The sequence below is a fragment of the Nylanderia fulva genome, unplaced genomic scaffold (assembly GCF_048542155.1).
Source record: "Nylanderia fulva isolate GAGA-0341 unplaced genomic scaffold, ASM4854215v1 Scaffold420, whole genome shotgun sequence".
NCBI lineage: Eukaryota > Metazoa > Arthropoda > Insecta > Hymenoptera > Formicidae > Nylanderia > Nylanderia fulva.
Window position 1 is genome coordinate 19,407 of NW_028190500.1, and position 17,213 is coordinate 36,619.

Below are 17,213 nucleotides of genomic sequence, written 5' to 3' on the forward strand. Positions count from 1 at the left end.
ACTCTGACCCCTAACGGAGCGGGGGGAAGTCGCAACCGGGGGGGGGGGGCCAATAATGAGGGGGGGGGCCACGTGTCCCTGGCGGGCGGGCATTGCCCTCCTGTCCGGGGCGCCTGGGCTCCTCTCAAGGACGGAGACGTGACGTGTGGGGCCCTCTCACCGGGAGCCATAAGGCACCGGTGGTAGGGCAACACCGTCCACGGAAGAAGGGTTCCTCTCCTTCTGAGAGGAGCCTCCTGATGAGGGCCCCCTCAGTGAACCGCCGAACCGGACCACCCTCTTGGGGGTCCGGGGGTTGCAACACTGGGGGGGCGAGGGGCGATGGCTCGAGCGGGAGCTCTCGAGCCTTGGCTCCGCCCCTCAAACTTTTTGAGAGGGCGCGACGTGGGGTCGATGTCGCCCTGCGCCGCAACCGCGAGGAACCCGTACAATGACGGGGGGAGGGTGTCGCCTTCCGCGGCATCCTCCCAAGGAGGGATAAGGCGGGGGGGCGGCCAGTCGGCATGGGATACCAGCATCCTGGCCGTCCCCTGTATAACGCCCGTGAAGGACATCCTCTGGGGTTTTAGTGCGGTAGGTCCTGTCCCGGCTCTCCGGCTCGCCGATCCCGACTCTCCGGCCCGCTACGGCGGACCGGCCAGGCGGATGTGCGGGCCGGCCAGGCGGGGCAGGGAGTCCCACATAACCCCCGCCTCTACCCGGAGGCGGATGGTACCATGAGGTTTCCCCAGAGTTACAAAAAAAAAAAATAAATGCACCACGTATCGCGAGAGACCGAGCATATCTTTATCTACCAAAATCGCTCCGCGTAAGGGCGTAAAGAAAAGCCGCGGCGCGCAAGGATATCAGATGATACTGCGGCAAACGTTTGAAATAATTTTCTTTAAATTATCATCGATTCTCTTTTCCTCGTAATTTGTTGCTCCACAGTAGCTGTTCAACTTTCGAGTTGTACGTCTTGTAAGGTGCGTGTAAAAAGTTATTAAATAATGGCAGATTATACTTCAGCAGAGTATACGGACATGATTATCGTATACGGAGCAGCCGGAGAAAATGCTCGTGCTGCGGCTCGTCTTTACGCGAAGCGATTTCCCAAACGTGAGCGTCATCCATATTATAAAACAATTTTGAATTGTGTTCAACGCGCCAGAGAAACACTAGGAGTTGTGATGCCAAATCGACGAAAAGTGGGGGCACCAGTACGTTATCACGTACGAGAAGAAGAGAGAATCCTGCGAGCGTTCGAAGAAAACCTCAGGACCAGTGTGCGCCGTGTATCTCGGATGCTCGGTTTCTCGCGATACGTGGTGCATCATGTTGTACGTCAAAATGGATTGCATTCGTATCATCATCAGCGAGTACAGCAACTTTTACCGAGAGATGACGAACAGCGCGTCTATTTTTGTGAAGGTATTTTTATTATCTTTATTTCATATTTTTTCGCGTTATTTTTAATAAATATTAATAGTCGGTGAAACACACAAAATTTCTTGCGCAGTATCAACGAAATAATTTTTTCCCCGATCGAATTTTATGGACTGACGAAGCCACGTTCACACCGAACGGTGTGTTTAATTCACACAATTTTCTGCAATGGGCAGAAGAAAACCCGCATGTCGTTCGAGAACGCGCTTATCAATATCGCTGGGCGATAAATGTATGGGCAGGAATAAAAGTGAACCAAATAGTAAGTAGTAAATTTACTTGTTAGTAAGCAAAAAAATTTTCTTTTGCGAGTTTAACAAATCATTTTTTTTTAATATTTCATTTTTTTAGATCGGGCCATATTTTCTTCCACCCCGTTTAAATGGAGCGATCTATCTTAATTTCCTCCAAAATGAGTTACCTGCTCTTCTCGAAGATGTTCCTCTTCGCAATAGAGCGGAACTCATTTTTCAACAAGACGGGGCTCCTGCGCACTTTTCTCAACAAGTGCGCGATTTTTTAAACGCGCATTATCCAGAGAGATGGATAGGTCGAGGCGGCCCGATCATCTGGCCGGCGCGATCGCCAGATCTTAATGTGCTCGATTATTTCGTGTAGGGGTCACATTAAAGATTTAGTCGAGCATAGGCGTGATGGTACAGAAGCTGAAGTACGGGAAGCAATTCTCGCAGCTTTTGCTACCATTACTCCAGAAATGGCGTATCGCGCAACGCGTAATATTGTTCGAAAGGCTGAACTCTGTTCGCAAAAACGAGGAAGGCACTTCAAACAATTATTAAATTAAAATATGAGAGTGGATTAGACCTACTGGGGATACCACTTTAAAAAAAATGCGCCGTGTTATCTACCGCAAGGTGGTGCGAAAAGGATAACAAATATTTTCTATGCCACGAGAGAGAGAGAGAGAGAGAGAGAGAGAACTAAAGAGAGAGAAACGTTATTATCATTTATGATAAAAATAAAAATTATTATAATATAAACATAGTAAAATTTATCGAGTATATTTTTTATTTTATTGTGATAGATATTAATATTTTTATTATAGTAAATATTAATCAGAAAAATTCTTATAAAATTCTTTCAATACCATTGTCCCACGATTACCATTATTTTTAGAGTAAATTTTAAGAAAAAATTTTCTCTGTGTAGTATTCGAATACATCCTATCAAAATTTTACGTTTTTTAAAATAATCAATAAATGATAATAATGAGAGAGGGAGAGAGAGGGAGAGAGAGAGAAAGAGAGAGTGAGTGAGTGAGTGAGGAACGTTATCATTTATGATAATAACGTTCCTCACTCTCTCTCTCTCTCTCTCTCTCTCGTTATTATCATTTATTGATTAATTTAAAAACGTAAATTTTGATAAAACGTATCCGAATACTACACATAAAAAATTTTCTCTTAAAATTTACCCTGAAAATCATGGTAATCGTGGGACAGTAAGGTACTGGAAGAATTTTATAAGAATTTTTCTGATTAATATTTACCACAATAAAAATATTAATATCTACCACAATAAAATAAAAAATGTACTCGATTAATTTTACTATGTTCATATTAATAATTTTTAATGTAGTAAATATTAATCAGAGAAATTCTTATAAAATTTTTCCTACACCATATTATCCCACGATTACCATGATTTTCAGGATAAATTCTAATAAGAGAAAATTCTCTCCGTGTATGGTGTGATTTGCATCAGACTCTTATTTTGCTTTGTATGCATGTTAAATTTTAATGAGATACATCGTCGAAAATGATGTCAATGCGATTATTAATTTTTCAAAACTGTACTTTACAATAATTAATCAAGATGCCATTTTGAAAATAAAAAGATTCGTTTTTAGTAAAGAAAGTGAGATGAAAAGGGAAAGAGAGAAAATAGTTGTCGCGGAGCTTTAGCGTTACGCGCCGTTCGTAATCATCGCGTTCGCTCCTCCCTCCGCTTTGCCGCGCGCCGTGTATCGTGTGACAGGGGGCCGTCTCATCTCGTCGCGCGCTTAGATTGGCCGATCTTTTTTATTTAATAACACAATAATTATTGCGAAAATCGCAAAACGGTAGAGGACTTTCCTATTCGGTTTAACTTACTCTACCTGCACATGACGGTTGAGGCGACCATTACCGGACACCCTGTATAAATCTTGTTGTTGTATGGATATTTTTATCTCGTTGCTGTGTTTAAATGTTGTGTTGGCAAACGGGTTGTATGTGTGAGTCTCAATCTTGACGATGCGATCGTCAAAGACTGGCTCTTCCTCGATGTTGAGAATTTCAGTCATTGTTCAGATGGCACGCACCGCAAATCCCAAAGATTGTAAAAACGCAACGTTTCGAGGTGAGTCTCTTCTTCGCGGTTGATTTGATATTAGCGAATGATGTTGCTGCTAGCCTGATTGTGTTCTTCGTGTCTTTATTCAACACGAGCATCCCGTCGCACGAGGTGTTGCTGCATATTCAGTATTGAAGGCGTCGGTCGTCGAGCGATTCAATCGCACGCTAAAGAACGACATGTGGAAGATGTTTACGCTGAATGGCACTTACAAGTGGGTCGACATGCTGCCACGCCTCGTATCAGATTACAACGGACGCAAGCATTGAACGATTGGTATGCGACCCGTCGACGTTACCCCCGCGATCACCGAAAGACTTAGCTACCGTGCACAATCGTGTAAAAATTGCAGGCCCGGCAAACTTTAAAGTAGATGATCAAGTACGCGTCAGCAAGTACAAACAACTTTTTTAAAAAGGGATACACACTAAATTGGACAACCGAGGTGTTTAAGATTTTCTCCACGAGGTACACATCCGGACAATTTGCGCGATGCAGCTCGTGCTCGTAAAACGCTCCAGCGATAGATGTCTTGCGATAATCCTCGAATAGATATGTTACGGGATTAGTATGCTGCACTTTAGTGCAGCATACTAATCCCGTAACATATCTATTCGAGGATTATCGCAAGACATCTATCGCTGGAGCGTTTTACGAGCACGAGCTGCATCGCGCAAATTGTCCGGATGTGTACCTCGTGGAGAAAATACTGCGCAGGAGGGGTGACGAGGTTTTCGTGAAATGGCTGGGATTCGACAGTTCGCACAACTCTTGGATACATAAAAACAATGTTATTTAATGTTATTTTATTCAATCATTGTATAACATAATATATATATTATATACCATATATAAAATATATAACAAAAAATATATATACTTCTCATTAATACATCCTTACAATATAGTATAAATATAATTAATATAATAAATATAATAAATATAATTTACAACAGTATTTGATAATGTCCCCACGGCAAGGTGTCGGTCGACTCAGGTACGACATACCGTTTGTCGTCGTAGGGACTTAGAGCAATTTTTGTCTCGCTGACGGTATACACTTTATGTAATTTCAATCTTACACAATCTTACTAAATCAATCTTACTAAATGACTGCTGACGCGTCATTTCTATTTCATCATTAAGGCAACGCGTATAATCGTCGAATGTTATACTACGCGCTACGATATATCGTCGATCTACCGAAAATCAGCATATGGCAATGGTTGACACATTGCCCATCCGTACAAATTATTTACATCAAAATACATGAGGTACGATGAGGGTTTCGATGGGTCGTACGATTGCATGTACTTGTTATTAGCCTGTGCGTATCGGCCTGAACATTGACTAAGGCCGCCGCGTATACCCCGTTCGACAAACATAACCATGTCAATGTCTGTTAATAATTCAAATTTTATATCTGTATGTTTTAACATGGCGTCCCATGTATATCCGGGGAGAGTATAATAATACGCGGGATCGAGTCCGTAACTTTTTATACAACTATCGCGAAAATTTTCAAATATGTCTGCCAATAACAAGACATCAATTTTTAAATATAAATCGCTATATTCGCCTAGCGTTTGAAGGGAAAATCGGCTCCAGACGGTCTCGGCGTGCGCGTAATCACTCTCGGATACTGTGTCGCCGGTCAGGGAACTGTAAAATGAGTCGCGCGGCAGTAAACGTGTGTCTTGTAATCTGTCCACGCAGTCAATGTATTCGTATGGAAAGACACCCTTTCGTGTCAATAAATTGAATTTTTCACTAGTTAAATTTTGATATTCCGAATGTAAAATTTTTAGTTTTTCTTTGTCCAAAAATGACGCTAATTTGTCGAGACTAGCGCTGAGAAACTTGTACGAATCGATAAAGCGTAATTTAATATAATTTTTCGAATTATTATCTTGTGTCAATCTAACAGTTTTCGAGAATGATATATATTTTTCCTTCGTTATCGGCAGTAATTCGATTTCCCCTTCGAACGCTGTGGCTATGTCCTCGATAATGAAATGCGCGTCGTAGCCGGACAGATTGTGAAAGACTATAGAGATACAAAATGATTCTTTGTAATTTAAGTTACAATTTGAGTGCGCGGGGCCTCTGTACCGCCCGGTGAGGTGGCAATGATCGCGAACGCGTGTATCGTCTTCGTCAAACGGTTTTTCGCATATATGACAATGTGTTGCGCCGCGAAATTTTACCCACTTGTCAGGCGTTAAATTATCATGGGGACATTGGTCGTTAAAATATTTTTTACGCGGATTGCTAAATTTTTAAGCTGTTCGGCGAACCACGCAACGCAATCGACACTACGGCGGGAATTGTACGCTGACAACAAACTGTCGTACGAACACTGTACGTAATACGCGATGCTGAACACTTGATGGTGTTGATAATTTTTGGCATCTTCGGTCTTTGCCAAAACACACTCGAGGTCGGCGTACACTACAAACGGCAGCCGCTCCTTCCTCGTGTAATTGTCGAAGCTGAGCCACTTGTCCTTGTCGCTCGGCAACCGGATAGCGCAGTCGTTCAATTTCAAAATTTCAAAATATGATAATAATGTATGTTTTACTTTATGTGCTTTAATTCAGTATAATCAGTATAATTTAATGCATAAGAATTTAAAACAATTATTTAAAATAATTAATTTAGAAACAATTTTAAAATATTTGCTGAATAAGGCTAGATTGTAATAATTACATGTAATAAGTCATTTTATATCTGTTTTGTATAATAGATCTGGATTTAATATAAAAATGAAAAATTTTCAATTGGAAGCTGGCCAGTCGCTTTACTATAAGCCTCTTCATATGGTATCGAGAAGGCAACAAAGATTAAGATTAGCTCGTCGAAAAAAAATAATAAAAAAAACAAAATCACTTTTGATAGAGAATGATTGTTCTGAAAATATCTATGCTAAAAATAAAGTTCAACATTTTAATGACTGCAACGTAAATCATCTTGTACAAGACACTCATTTTAATTCAATTGTGCAACTTTCTACAAAGGAACAATCTTCTCATTTATATACAGACAATATAGACGGGGTTAAAGTTAGAGATACTTGTAATACGGTAATATTTCAGAAGAATTTAGCAGCTGTTCTAGTTGACGCAAATCATGTTCTCGGCAATCGTATTTTAAAACTTCTAAGAACTCATGATTGCTTTACATTTTTACCTGCAGATATTAAATCATTACTTTTGACGCCACGGCACTCCTCAATTTTATATAAAGTTGAGCCAGGAGAATATTTACATATTGGGCTAAAAAATGTTTAGCCCAAATTCTTGAAGAAACACATTTTTTATCAATTCCCGAAGTTCTCGAAATTGACATTAGTACGGATGGAGCACAATTATATAGAAATGGAAAACATGATATTTGGCCAATTCAATGCAGAATTGTTAATATTCCAAAATCTATTCCAAAAACTATAGGAGTGTATAAAGGTTCACAAAAACCTAAGAGTGCAGAAGAGTTTTTCCAATATTGTAACTCAGATTTTCATGAAATTTTTAATGAAGGTGGTATCATTTTTAAAGATAAAAAGTTCTCAATAAAACTGCGATGTTTTATCGGAGATGCACCAGCTAGAGCATTTATTTTAGGACATAAGAGTCACCGTTCTTTTAATCCATGCTCAAAATGTACAATTAACGGATTTAGTATTGGAAGATGTACGGTATTGAGAGGAATTAAGCATAGGCAACGTATACATGAAGAGTATAGACAACAAATTGATGAGGAACATCATAAATGTTCAAGTCCATTATCTCATTTACCTTTTGATAAAGATGTTGTATTTGAATATATGCATATGTGTTGCCTAGGAGTTATGAAAAAATTAATCGTGACATGGATACGTGGGGATTGTACAAAAAACGTCAAATTATCGGGAATCCAAATTAAAATTATTTCAAATCGATTAAAGATTCTCTCAAAACACTGTCCACGAGAATTTGCACGCCGCGTTGAATCACTTAACGACTATGATCAATTTAAAGCCACTCAATGGCGTCAAATTATGTTATATATTGGAATAGTATGCTTTAAAGAAGTTGTTAAGGATTACATATATGATCATTTTTTACTTTTCCATACATCCATGCGCATTCTTGTTTCATCGGTATATAATACGAATAGAAATCTAGTTTTTTCTGAAATGGCTATCGAAAAATTTGTGTTACTCTGTGAACACATTTATGGCTTAACTTTTTTGTCATATAATATACACAAAATTCTCCATTTGGTCGAAGATGTACTCCGATTTGGCCCTTTAGAAAGTTATTCAGCATTTCCATACGAAAACAGCATGGCTTTTTTCAGAAAAATGTGTAGAAAACCACATCTTTCCTTGCAGCAAATTGCTGCAAGACATGCAGAGAAAGAGCAGTGCAAAAAGAAATTTATTGTACAGAATAATTGTATGAAAGTGTGGAAAAAACACGAGGAAGGTCCATTACCTTTTGCTGACGCTGATTCTAGAATATATGATCAATATAAATTTTTGAAAACTCCGGATATGACAATTGGTGTTTGTGCACGCGATGATTGTTGCATTTTATCAGATTCAAGTATATGTTGCGTAAAAAATATTTTGCATTATAAAAATGATTATTTTATTGTTGTTAAAAAATTTCAGCAAGTAGTAGATTTTTTCAATATTGGCATTAGTTCATCTTTTGTCGGTATTTATAAATGCTCTGAATTAACTTATAATTATGATATTATCTCATTACAAGATGTAAAAGCAAAATGTTTTAGAATGCCTCATTTTACTTGTCTCCCTAGTAATGAATTAATGCAAGATAAAATAGTACAAGATAAATTTATCGTTGCAGTAATGCAATAATAATGAATAAAACAATCTATTTTTTTATATTATTATTAATAATATTAATAATTTATTAATATACTAGAAAATATGTATATTAAAAATATGCTCTCTATAATATAATTATATATATGTAAATAATAATAAATTTGTGTACCTATCGAAAGTGATCATAAACTTTTGCCTTAAAGAATTGTTAGATATGACCTACTATATCTCATAAATCATCTTAAAATATCTGCAGGTTTGTTACACATACTTGTTACTTTATGTTAATTATCGCAATAACATTCTTATTATTCTTATCTTTTAGATCCACACGATTTTCAAAAAGGTCTTTGAAAAAGCCACCTCGATATAGAACTACTTCGAGCGAAGAGGAAGTAAGAGCTAAAAAGACTAAGCGTATTAATGAAGAAACAGCGAAGAACAAAGTTTCATCTGTTATGCAGAATATCCGTACTACGTTTCAAAATGTTTCAAATAATACTGAAGAAAACACAGTATGCAATTTTGCACAAGCTATGCACCGAAAAACTGTTAATAACTTTCATTCAGTTAATGCGAATAATACAAGTATTCCGTCACGACAATTCAGCATTAATAGAAATAGTTCTCAACGTAAAATCCTGCAAGAATCAAACATTATAACAGAAAACATTAGACAACCAGCTGTTCAGCTAGGTAATATTCAAAATTTAAGAAATGATAATAGACAGCTCTTAAACAATGTACAACCACGTTGTCAGCAATCTTCTCAAAATATTACATTCAACAATCCATCAGAAGACTCAAATCATACACAAGAGGTGGAAAATACAGTATCAGTTGAACCACTTCAAGAGGAAAACAATGCACCATTACTGAGACAAGGAAATGATGTACAAATTGAAATACTTCGCGACATACAGCAGAAAATACAGTACGTTATATATATTTTTATTATTAATTATTAACAAGTAGATAATAATTCTGATTTAAATGATATATATTTATTTTTTTCTGATAGTTTGTAATAGTTTATGAAGGTTTTCAAAAATTACAAGTTTTTTTTTTAAGAAAAGATTTATATCTTGATTTTTAAACTTGACATGATATATTATTAATTATAATTTATTAATTTCAGAGAAATAAATAGGCGATTGGATTCGCTAGAAGAAAAAATCGATGGCAATATTATAAATGCAATGCTCATGAAACCGCGAATCCTCCCATTTTCAAGTATAGATACGATAAAAAGGTTCACAAAGGAAGACAGGGTTCTTTACAATGAAGTCGTAAGTTAAATTAATATTTTACAATTTTACACACACGCACATACATGCACACATATACAATATATGCATTAGAGTGGAGCGTTTTTAAGTTATTTTCGAAATTGCGAATGCCAGGGTGTGGAATAAATGCTTTTTTAGAATAATATAAAGTCCACAAAAGCTCAGTTGTCATGTGCGACTTCATTGTTAGCTTCCTAGATGAAAAAAAGTTTTTGTAAAATAATGCTTTTGAATGTTATTAAATCAATAAATTAGGATTTAAATTAATTGTTGCATTACAATTAGTGCTAATTTAGGTTAATAACGGCGGTAAAAAATTTTAGTTATCTCAGACTTGATCTTCAGATATCTAAAATAAACGATTTTGAGAAAAAAGCAAGGAAAACTACACTAGTTAAATTCGCTCCACTTTAATATGCATATATGTATGTACGGTACTCGTCATTAATTCGTTTCAAGTCCTTAGCGAGTCGATATAGGATATGTAACATATTCTATATCAACTATAGAGATCGGGAACTAATTAATGGTGTGTACGTGTATTTTATTAATTTCTTTTTATGTTTATTTTCTATAAATCACCGTGATTCTATTATTACATAGAAAATTATTTTTATTACAAATCGAAGCATTTACGGAATTATTGCATTTTATAATTATATCAAAATATATTAGACAGCATATATATATATATATATATATATATATAACTAGCTTAAGTTTTTATTTTTGTAATAATTAGGTTTTGTAGGTAAACTACTTCAAATTTTTAAATTGTATGACGTTAAAAGACAGCGTGCATCAATGTGTAAAAGAATCTATAACAATGCAAGTAGCAACGAAACTGACATGGTGGGGTGTTCCTGATGTTAAATTCCCATTTTACAATACAGTTTTATGTCAAGCGATTTACCGTATGTATACAGCATATATGTATATTTGTTATTCCGTTGTCATTATTATACAATATTGATTGTGATACCAAAAAATATTATATCTATTATTTTTCAGAAGCCGTAGGATCGAATCGGTACTACCTTAAACCAACCAGAGAAGAATTTCAAAAAGAAGTTGTGGCATCTATAAAAGTTGCAAAACAACGTTTGCGAAATGCCAGAGAAAGACATCCTGGAATTCAAGGGAGGCGAAGAAACTTGCAGGCTGCTGCAGATGCATTGTATAATGATGAAAACGTTAGCAATCACAAAGATGATGGAAATCAAAGCGAAGATAGCGGCGAGCACATTACATACGCAGAAAATGAAAACGATAGCGACGAGCACTCTGATGAATTATAAATTTTTCTACGTTTTGTCTAGTATATACGTATATATATTAGATTGCTATTAATAAGTTTGATTCTTTATTTAAAAAATTTTTTTTATTAGACTTTAATAATTGATATTTTTAATAGCAATATAATATATAAATATTAATAGCAATATTATTATTAATAGCAATATAATATATGAATACCTATATGTACCTAAAAGAGGCTGCTTACAAACTTACAATTAGTGTTAGTACAATATAAAAACCAAAGCAAATATTTTATGATGCTAATACATATTTATAATACAGATTTAGAATTTATATTTTTTTAATACAAGTTTCTTTTTAGTTTTTTTTACATACGAAGTGTTAGCAACAAACATTTATTAAATAAATATATATATATATATATATATATATATAATTATAAACATATTGCGTATACACTTTTTTTGTTTTAAATTTATAATAAAATATATGTAAAATATATATACACAGAAATTTAATAAATTATATATGGCTTTTAAATATTTGTAGTAGTAACAATGTAATTGTAATGTCACTTCTCTTCTTTGACATTACAATTACATTGTTACGAGTATTTAAAAGCCTTATATAATTTATTAAATTTTTGTGAAAGCGAATAACCTATTAAAATCCTTAGTCTTTTATTAACGGCAACGGTTTCCTTTAAAATGTCATCAAAGTACTAGTAAATGTTTTGGAGACGGAAATTGTTTTTATCATGTTGTCCATTAGTTTCCACCAATTTTCGTATAATTCATTTTTAAAAAGCAACTGTTGCCATCAAATTGCTTTCAACTGTTGGTGCCAATAAAAAGACAGCAATTCAATAGGCAAAATCGGAAGCCGCTTTCCTCAATATGGAAAACAACTTAAGCAAATAAATTCGAGCAATTTGACAGCAACCTGTGGGCAACTGGCTATCTGGGCATATTAAATTCGCATCTTGCAGTTTTATGTACATAAACATGGTGTATATGATAATAATAATAGAAATTGTTTTAGCTGATTTACTTTCGTCAACACAATTAATGACAAAACCACTTCAAAATGTCGAACAAGTGGCGAACAAACAGTCTGTTAATGTAAATAATAGAGAATTGCGATTACTTAAAAGACGCCAAGTTCGTGATAAAAAATTAATATGTGATAGGTAATATTTGTTTATATTTATTAAGTATTCGTTTAATTTGTTCTTCTATGAAATAGAACCTAACCTAACTTTATTTTACTTTTAGTATATTTATATATTTTATATATATATCTTTATCATATTTCATTGGAAATTATGAGGAATTCATAATTTATAAAAGATTAATACTTTAAAAATTTTTTTTTTTTTTTTTTTTTAGTAAAGCTTTTTGTGTTTTTTATATTTTCGTTAATTGTTTATTAATCAATCATTTACATACATATATGTGATTAAATTACTTTCTTTAACAATTAATTCTTTCATCAAGTATTATTGATTATGTTGTTAGTAAATTAGAAATTATAAATTTTCCATTTATGTCTCTAATATTCACTTATTAAATATGAGTAATTGTAAAATATTGGATAATTGTTATAGAAGTTCATGTTGGAAAATGACAAAATAATGAAATATATCAAATATATGAATTTTTTCGCATATTCAAACTTTTAGTATTGTAACGTTTTTATTATTTCAATATTTTATTATTTTATTACTTTTAATCATATTGAGCGCAATTATTTTTTGTTAATGTTACTAAAAAGAAATTTTATATTTTTTATGTATAGTGATAAACAACTTCACCTTCCTTCTTCTCAATCATCCATTAGTAACACTAATATTATTCCGATCTGTAATGACTATGATGAAAATACATCAAAGAACAAGGAAAATATACCGATTTCCTCACCGCTGAGTTGTATACGTGACAGCAATGAAAATTTTATGCGAAAGAGAAAATTTTTTGTGAAAGAGAATGTCAGCACTATTTCTACTAATGGTATGCATTTATAAATATAATTTTTGTATTTTAAGTAAAAATGGCGTATTTTGTCTTATATGTACGTCTTAAAGATTTAAAGTTAGTTAAGAATCATTGGATATGTGAAATTTTCTGTAACAGAATTTTATTTAATTTAATTTTATCAAAAAAAAAATCATAATTTTTGTGTAAATTATTACACATTTTTGTATAATTTTGCAGATTGTAATAATGAAAGAGTAGACAGTGATGATACTAACAATGAGTATATTCTTGATAATCATATTGATAAACAGAATAATGAGCTGTTAGGAAAGGGCTACAATGATTATCAGAATAATAACAGTAAGTTTTTTATTATCATTTTTATCTTTTGTTAAAATTTTTAAAGAATTAACCCATAATTTGTTTATTTGCTATGTTAAATTTTATAACTGATATATAAATACATATAATATTTACATTGTCTATGTAATAAGAAAGTAACAAATTTGTAGAAATAATATATCATATATATGTAAATTTAATTTATCTATTCTATATCCTTATTATCTGCCTATTTGATAGACTTATTATTTTATTTATTGTTTTCTCATTTTGTATATATTTCATATATGTTCTGATTGTATATATTTCATATATGTTCTGATGTTTCGCTAGGTCTGGAGTATTTGCATTCCGCACAACATTCGGATTCGAATTATTGTCCTGAAGATAGTTTGGTCTTTGCAGAGATGCTAATAAAGATGTATGATGCAACCAATTAGAGGAAACAATTAGATTAACAAAAATTGAAATAATGCGTTGGTAGATTTACTAATTAGTAATTTTTAATTTAAATTAATTTTTTAGTATTTTATTTTCAATTAAATCAATAGTACATTTTATTTTAATTTAAAAGGTGTGTATAAATTTACGTACTATTTCGTTTCTTCGCACTTCCACGAGTGTTTTTTTCTGATTTGCTATTCTTGGAGATATTATATTCCTTATCCATTTCAGAGGATGAATTTATATCTTTTGAAGATGATACTAGAGTAACTAAATGATATCGTACATTTATAGGAGCGTATTTTAGTAATTATTGTGGGACATATAGTTACATTATGTATGAAGTTGTTATAAATTTTAGATATTAATATAAACTTGATGTAATTTTATCAGTGTGCACACTGATGGTTTCCCTAAAATTATATCAAGTTTATATTAATGTCTAAAATTTATGAATATTATACATATAACAAATTTATACATAACGTAACTATATGTAATAATGATTACTATGTAACATTTCATACATATTTTTCTTGACGGTTAACACACATACATATACTTTTCCTTTTAACATAAAAAATGGCAGGAAAAGCTACTTTTCGCAACGTTTCTTCTATAATTAGATTAATGCGTCCAATAACCGCTTTGCCTATAACTAACACTGATCTAGTTTGTTTACTACCGTAGTCTGTACGTTATTTGAAATGGCATCTGAGACTTGTTTTAACAAAAAATCCCTTGAATTTTGCATAATTGTACGGATGTCGCAAGTATAATTTTGCGCTTTTTCACTTATCTTTTTGAGGCGCCTGCATACAAGAAGTTTTTCTTCATTAATATTACTATTAGTATTATAAATAAAATTGCCATTTCTTCATATTGTTTCAATTATTTTTTTCTTTTACAAATTATTTGGATGAAGATCAATAAACTTTTTAACTTCAGGTTTATTACGGCGAACTGTAGCATGTCGAGCAATCTTCGATTGCATTTTTTAGATTGATTAATATTAAAATTAGTGTCATTAGGACAATTTACATTGCTGATTAATCTACATGATCTATCTGATTCATATACAATTACTGTGATTTTAATATATAATATTCATTAATATTACATAACAATTCGTACACACATAATATAATAATGTTTGAAAACTCATGATTTCTATGTAACAATTCCTACATACATGTGTTAAGTACATCAATCTGAGTAAATTCTAAAGAATTAGATAAACTATTATATATAAATTTTTCTTCTTTTGTAACAAATGTAAAAATTTTCATAAGTATATATGTATTTTTCTAAATTTATAATAAATACTAAAATAAATATGTATTTCTCTAAAATTGTATGCGTTTTTTTTTCTTATTATAAATAGATCTTATGAATTATTATTGTATTAAAACTTTTTATATTAAGCTAAAATAATTTAATTTTAATTATATAATTTACATTATATATATATATATATATATAAATTACATATATACATAAATATTATTTTTCTCTAATTGCAACATATGCAAGTTAGAAAAAGTAATGAACAAAGACTATTTTTATTAAATCAAATATGTATTGAAGAGAATTGAGATATAAAATCAAGATATATTTCCAACCTTCAATTTAAATTCAGTATGCATTCAAATATTAATTGAAGTTGATAAATGTGTAAAATAAATTAATATAATATATTTAAAGAATTTTATTTATAGTAATGTAAAAATTGTGATAAACTTTTTTACAAAAAGTTATATTATTATGAAAATTTAATAATAATTCTAGAACAATTTTAATGAAGAAAAAATATAGAAATTTCTTAATATAATAAGCCAAGATTTTCAAATATATGCAAACACATTTTTTTCTTATTTTTGGACTATTATTGCATACTTTTAATTAATAATTTTTTTATTTTTCTATGCAAACAAAATTTAAGTTGTATTCTAAAAAAAAAATTACATATATAATCTTTAAATTTTTTCTTGTATTTTCTGTATATGATTACAAATCTGCATAAACCGATCACATGATTACAGCATTGTACTCATACATGCGTAATAAAATATGCCAGATATTATTCAGTACATTATTCAATAAGTAGATGACTCTCTTAGGACTTATCAGACATCGCATATCATTTTTTCTATATCAGATTACAGGAATTACATATTATTAATCACAATATATTGATAATTTTCTATACACATGCATTATGTGGTTATGCAGATTTGTTCAACTATAGGCTTAAAGAAAATAAGGGTCAAGAAAGAAGTCTTTTTTTCAGTTTATTTTCTCGAAAAATAAATATAAAATCTAAAATATAGAAAGTTTTTAATAAAAAAGGACTTATATTATTTAGGAAATGTCTTAATGTCAGCTACAAGAATATGTAATAAAAAATAGAGGTTTCTAGTTAAAAAATTAATTTCGATTTTACTTCGATCTTGGAATTAAATTTCAAAATTTTAAAAGATAATCAAAAATCATCATTACTTGATAAATTTCTAACATTGCAATATTTGTTTTAAATGTATTTAAAATTTTTTTTCAAGATATCTAACTTCCGGTATTTTTCAAAGATCCTTATATATAATCTATATACAGGGTGATTCAAAACAACCGTTTGTCCTTAAAATGTCGTATTCCTGACTCAATTCTAAGACGATTTTTCCTTTGCCAAAATTTTATCCGAAGCTTAGTTTTTGAAATATAAAAAGAAATAGTTAGCGAATTACAGCACGAGTACGGGCGGTAATCAGGAGCGGCGCAACACATTATCCGACGCGGGCGATTACGTGGGCGCTCGAAGCGATCAGCTGTTTGTTACACGCGGCGTTTTGTGTGTGTGTGTGTGCGTGTGTGTGTACGCGTATACACACACACACTCTCTCTTCTCTCTCTCTCTCTCTCTCACTGATTCTTACCTTGTAGAGATGTTTGATGTCCTTTGACGAATAATTGTTGCCTGACTGGATACAATCCGATATTGACACACTGTGACACACTGCATAATGAAATCATTTTTTTGTAATAAATTCTATTGACACTTTGACTCACGCACTTGATTAAAAATTATTGTAATAAATAACTGATTACAAATTACAACACATAATCACAATCTGAGAGAATTTTCTCTTAGAATTTGCCCTGAAAATTGTGGTAATCGTAGGATAATATTGTATGGAAAAAATTTTATTAGAATTCCTCTAATTAATATTTATTACATTCAAAATAATAATATCTATCACAATAAAATATGAAACATGTTTTATTAATTTTACT

General features: G+C 32.2%; 2 protein-coding genes and 1 long non-coding RNA gene across 3 annotated transcripts; all 3 read left to right on the forward strand.

The window, feature by feature from the left end:
* The first annotated feature begins 2,078 nt into the window (after nt 1–2,078).
* Nucleotides 2,079–8,731, forward strand: LOC146721739 (uncharacterized). The gene is given in 3 exon segments (XM_085486340.1): nt 2,079–2,145; nt 6,976–7,059; nt 7,062–8,731. Coding segments are annotated over 3 exon segments (1,734 nt in total). The 3' UTR covers nt 8,645–8,731.
* A 1,050-nt stretch (nt 8,732–9,781) lies between these two features.
* On the forward strand, nt 9,782–11,269 carry LOC114943205 (uncharacterized). The gene is made up of 3 exons (XM_029318784.2): nt 9,782–9,903; nt 10,655–10,817; nt 10,915–11,269. Exons 1-3 carry the CDS (start codon nt 9,814–9,816, stop codon nt 11,199–11,201), a joined length of 540 nt encoding a protein of 179 aa, XP_029174617.2. The 5' UTR covers nt 9,782–9,813; the 3' UTR covers nt 11,202–11,269.
* Nucleotides 11,270–13,212: 1,943 nt separating this feature from the next.
* Nucleotides 13,213–13,950, forward strand: LOC146721740 (uncharacterized). Its single transcript, XR_014925530.1, has 3 exons — nt 13,213–13,276; nt 13,377–13,499; nt 13,815–13,950. It is a non-coding gene; the product is annotated as an uncharacterized LOC146721740 (long non-coding RNA).
* The last annotated feature ends 3,263 nt before the right edge of the window (nt 13,951–17,213 follow it).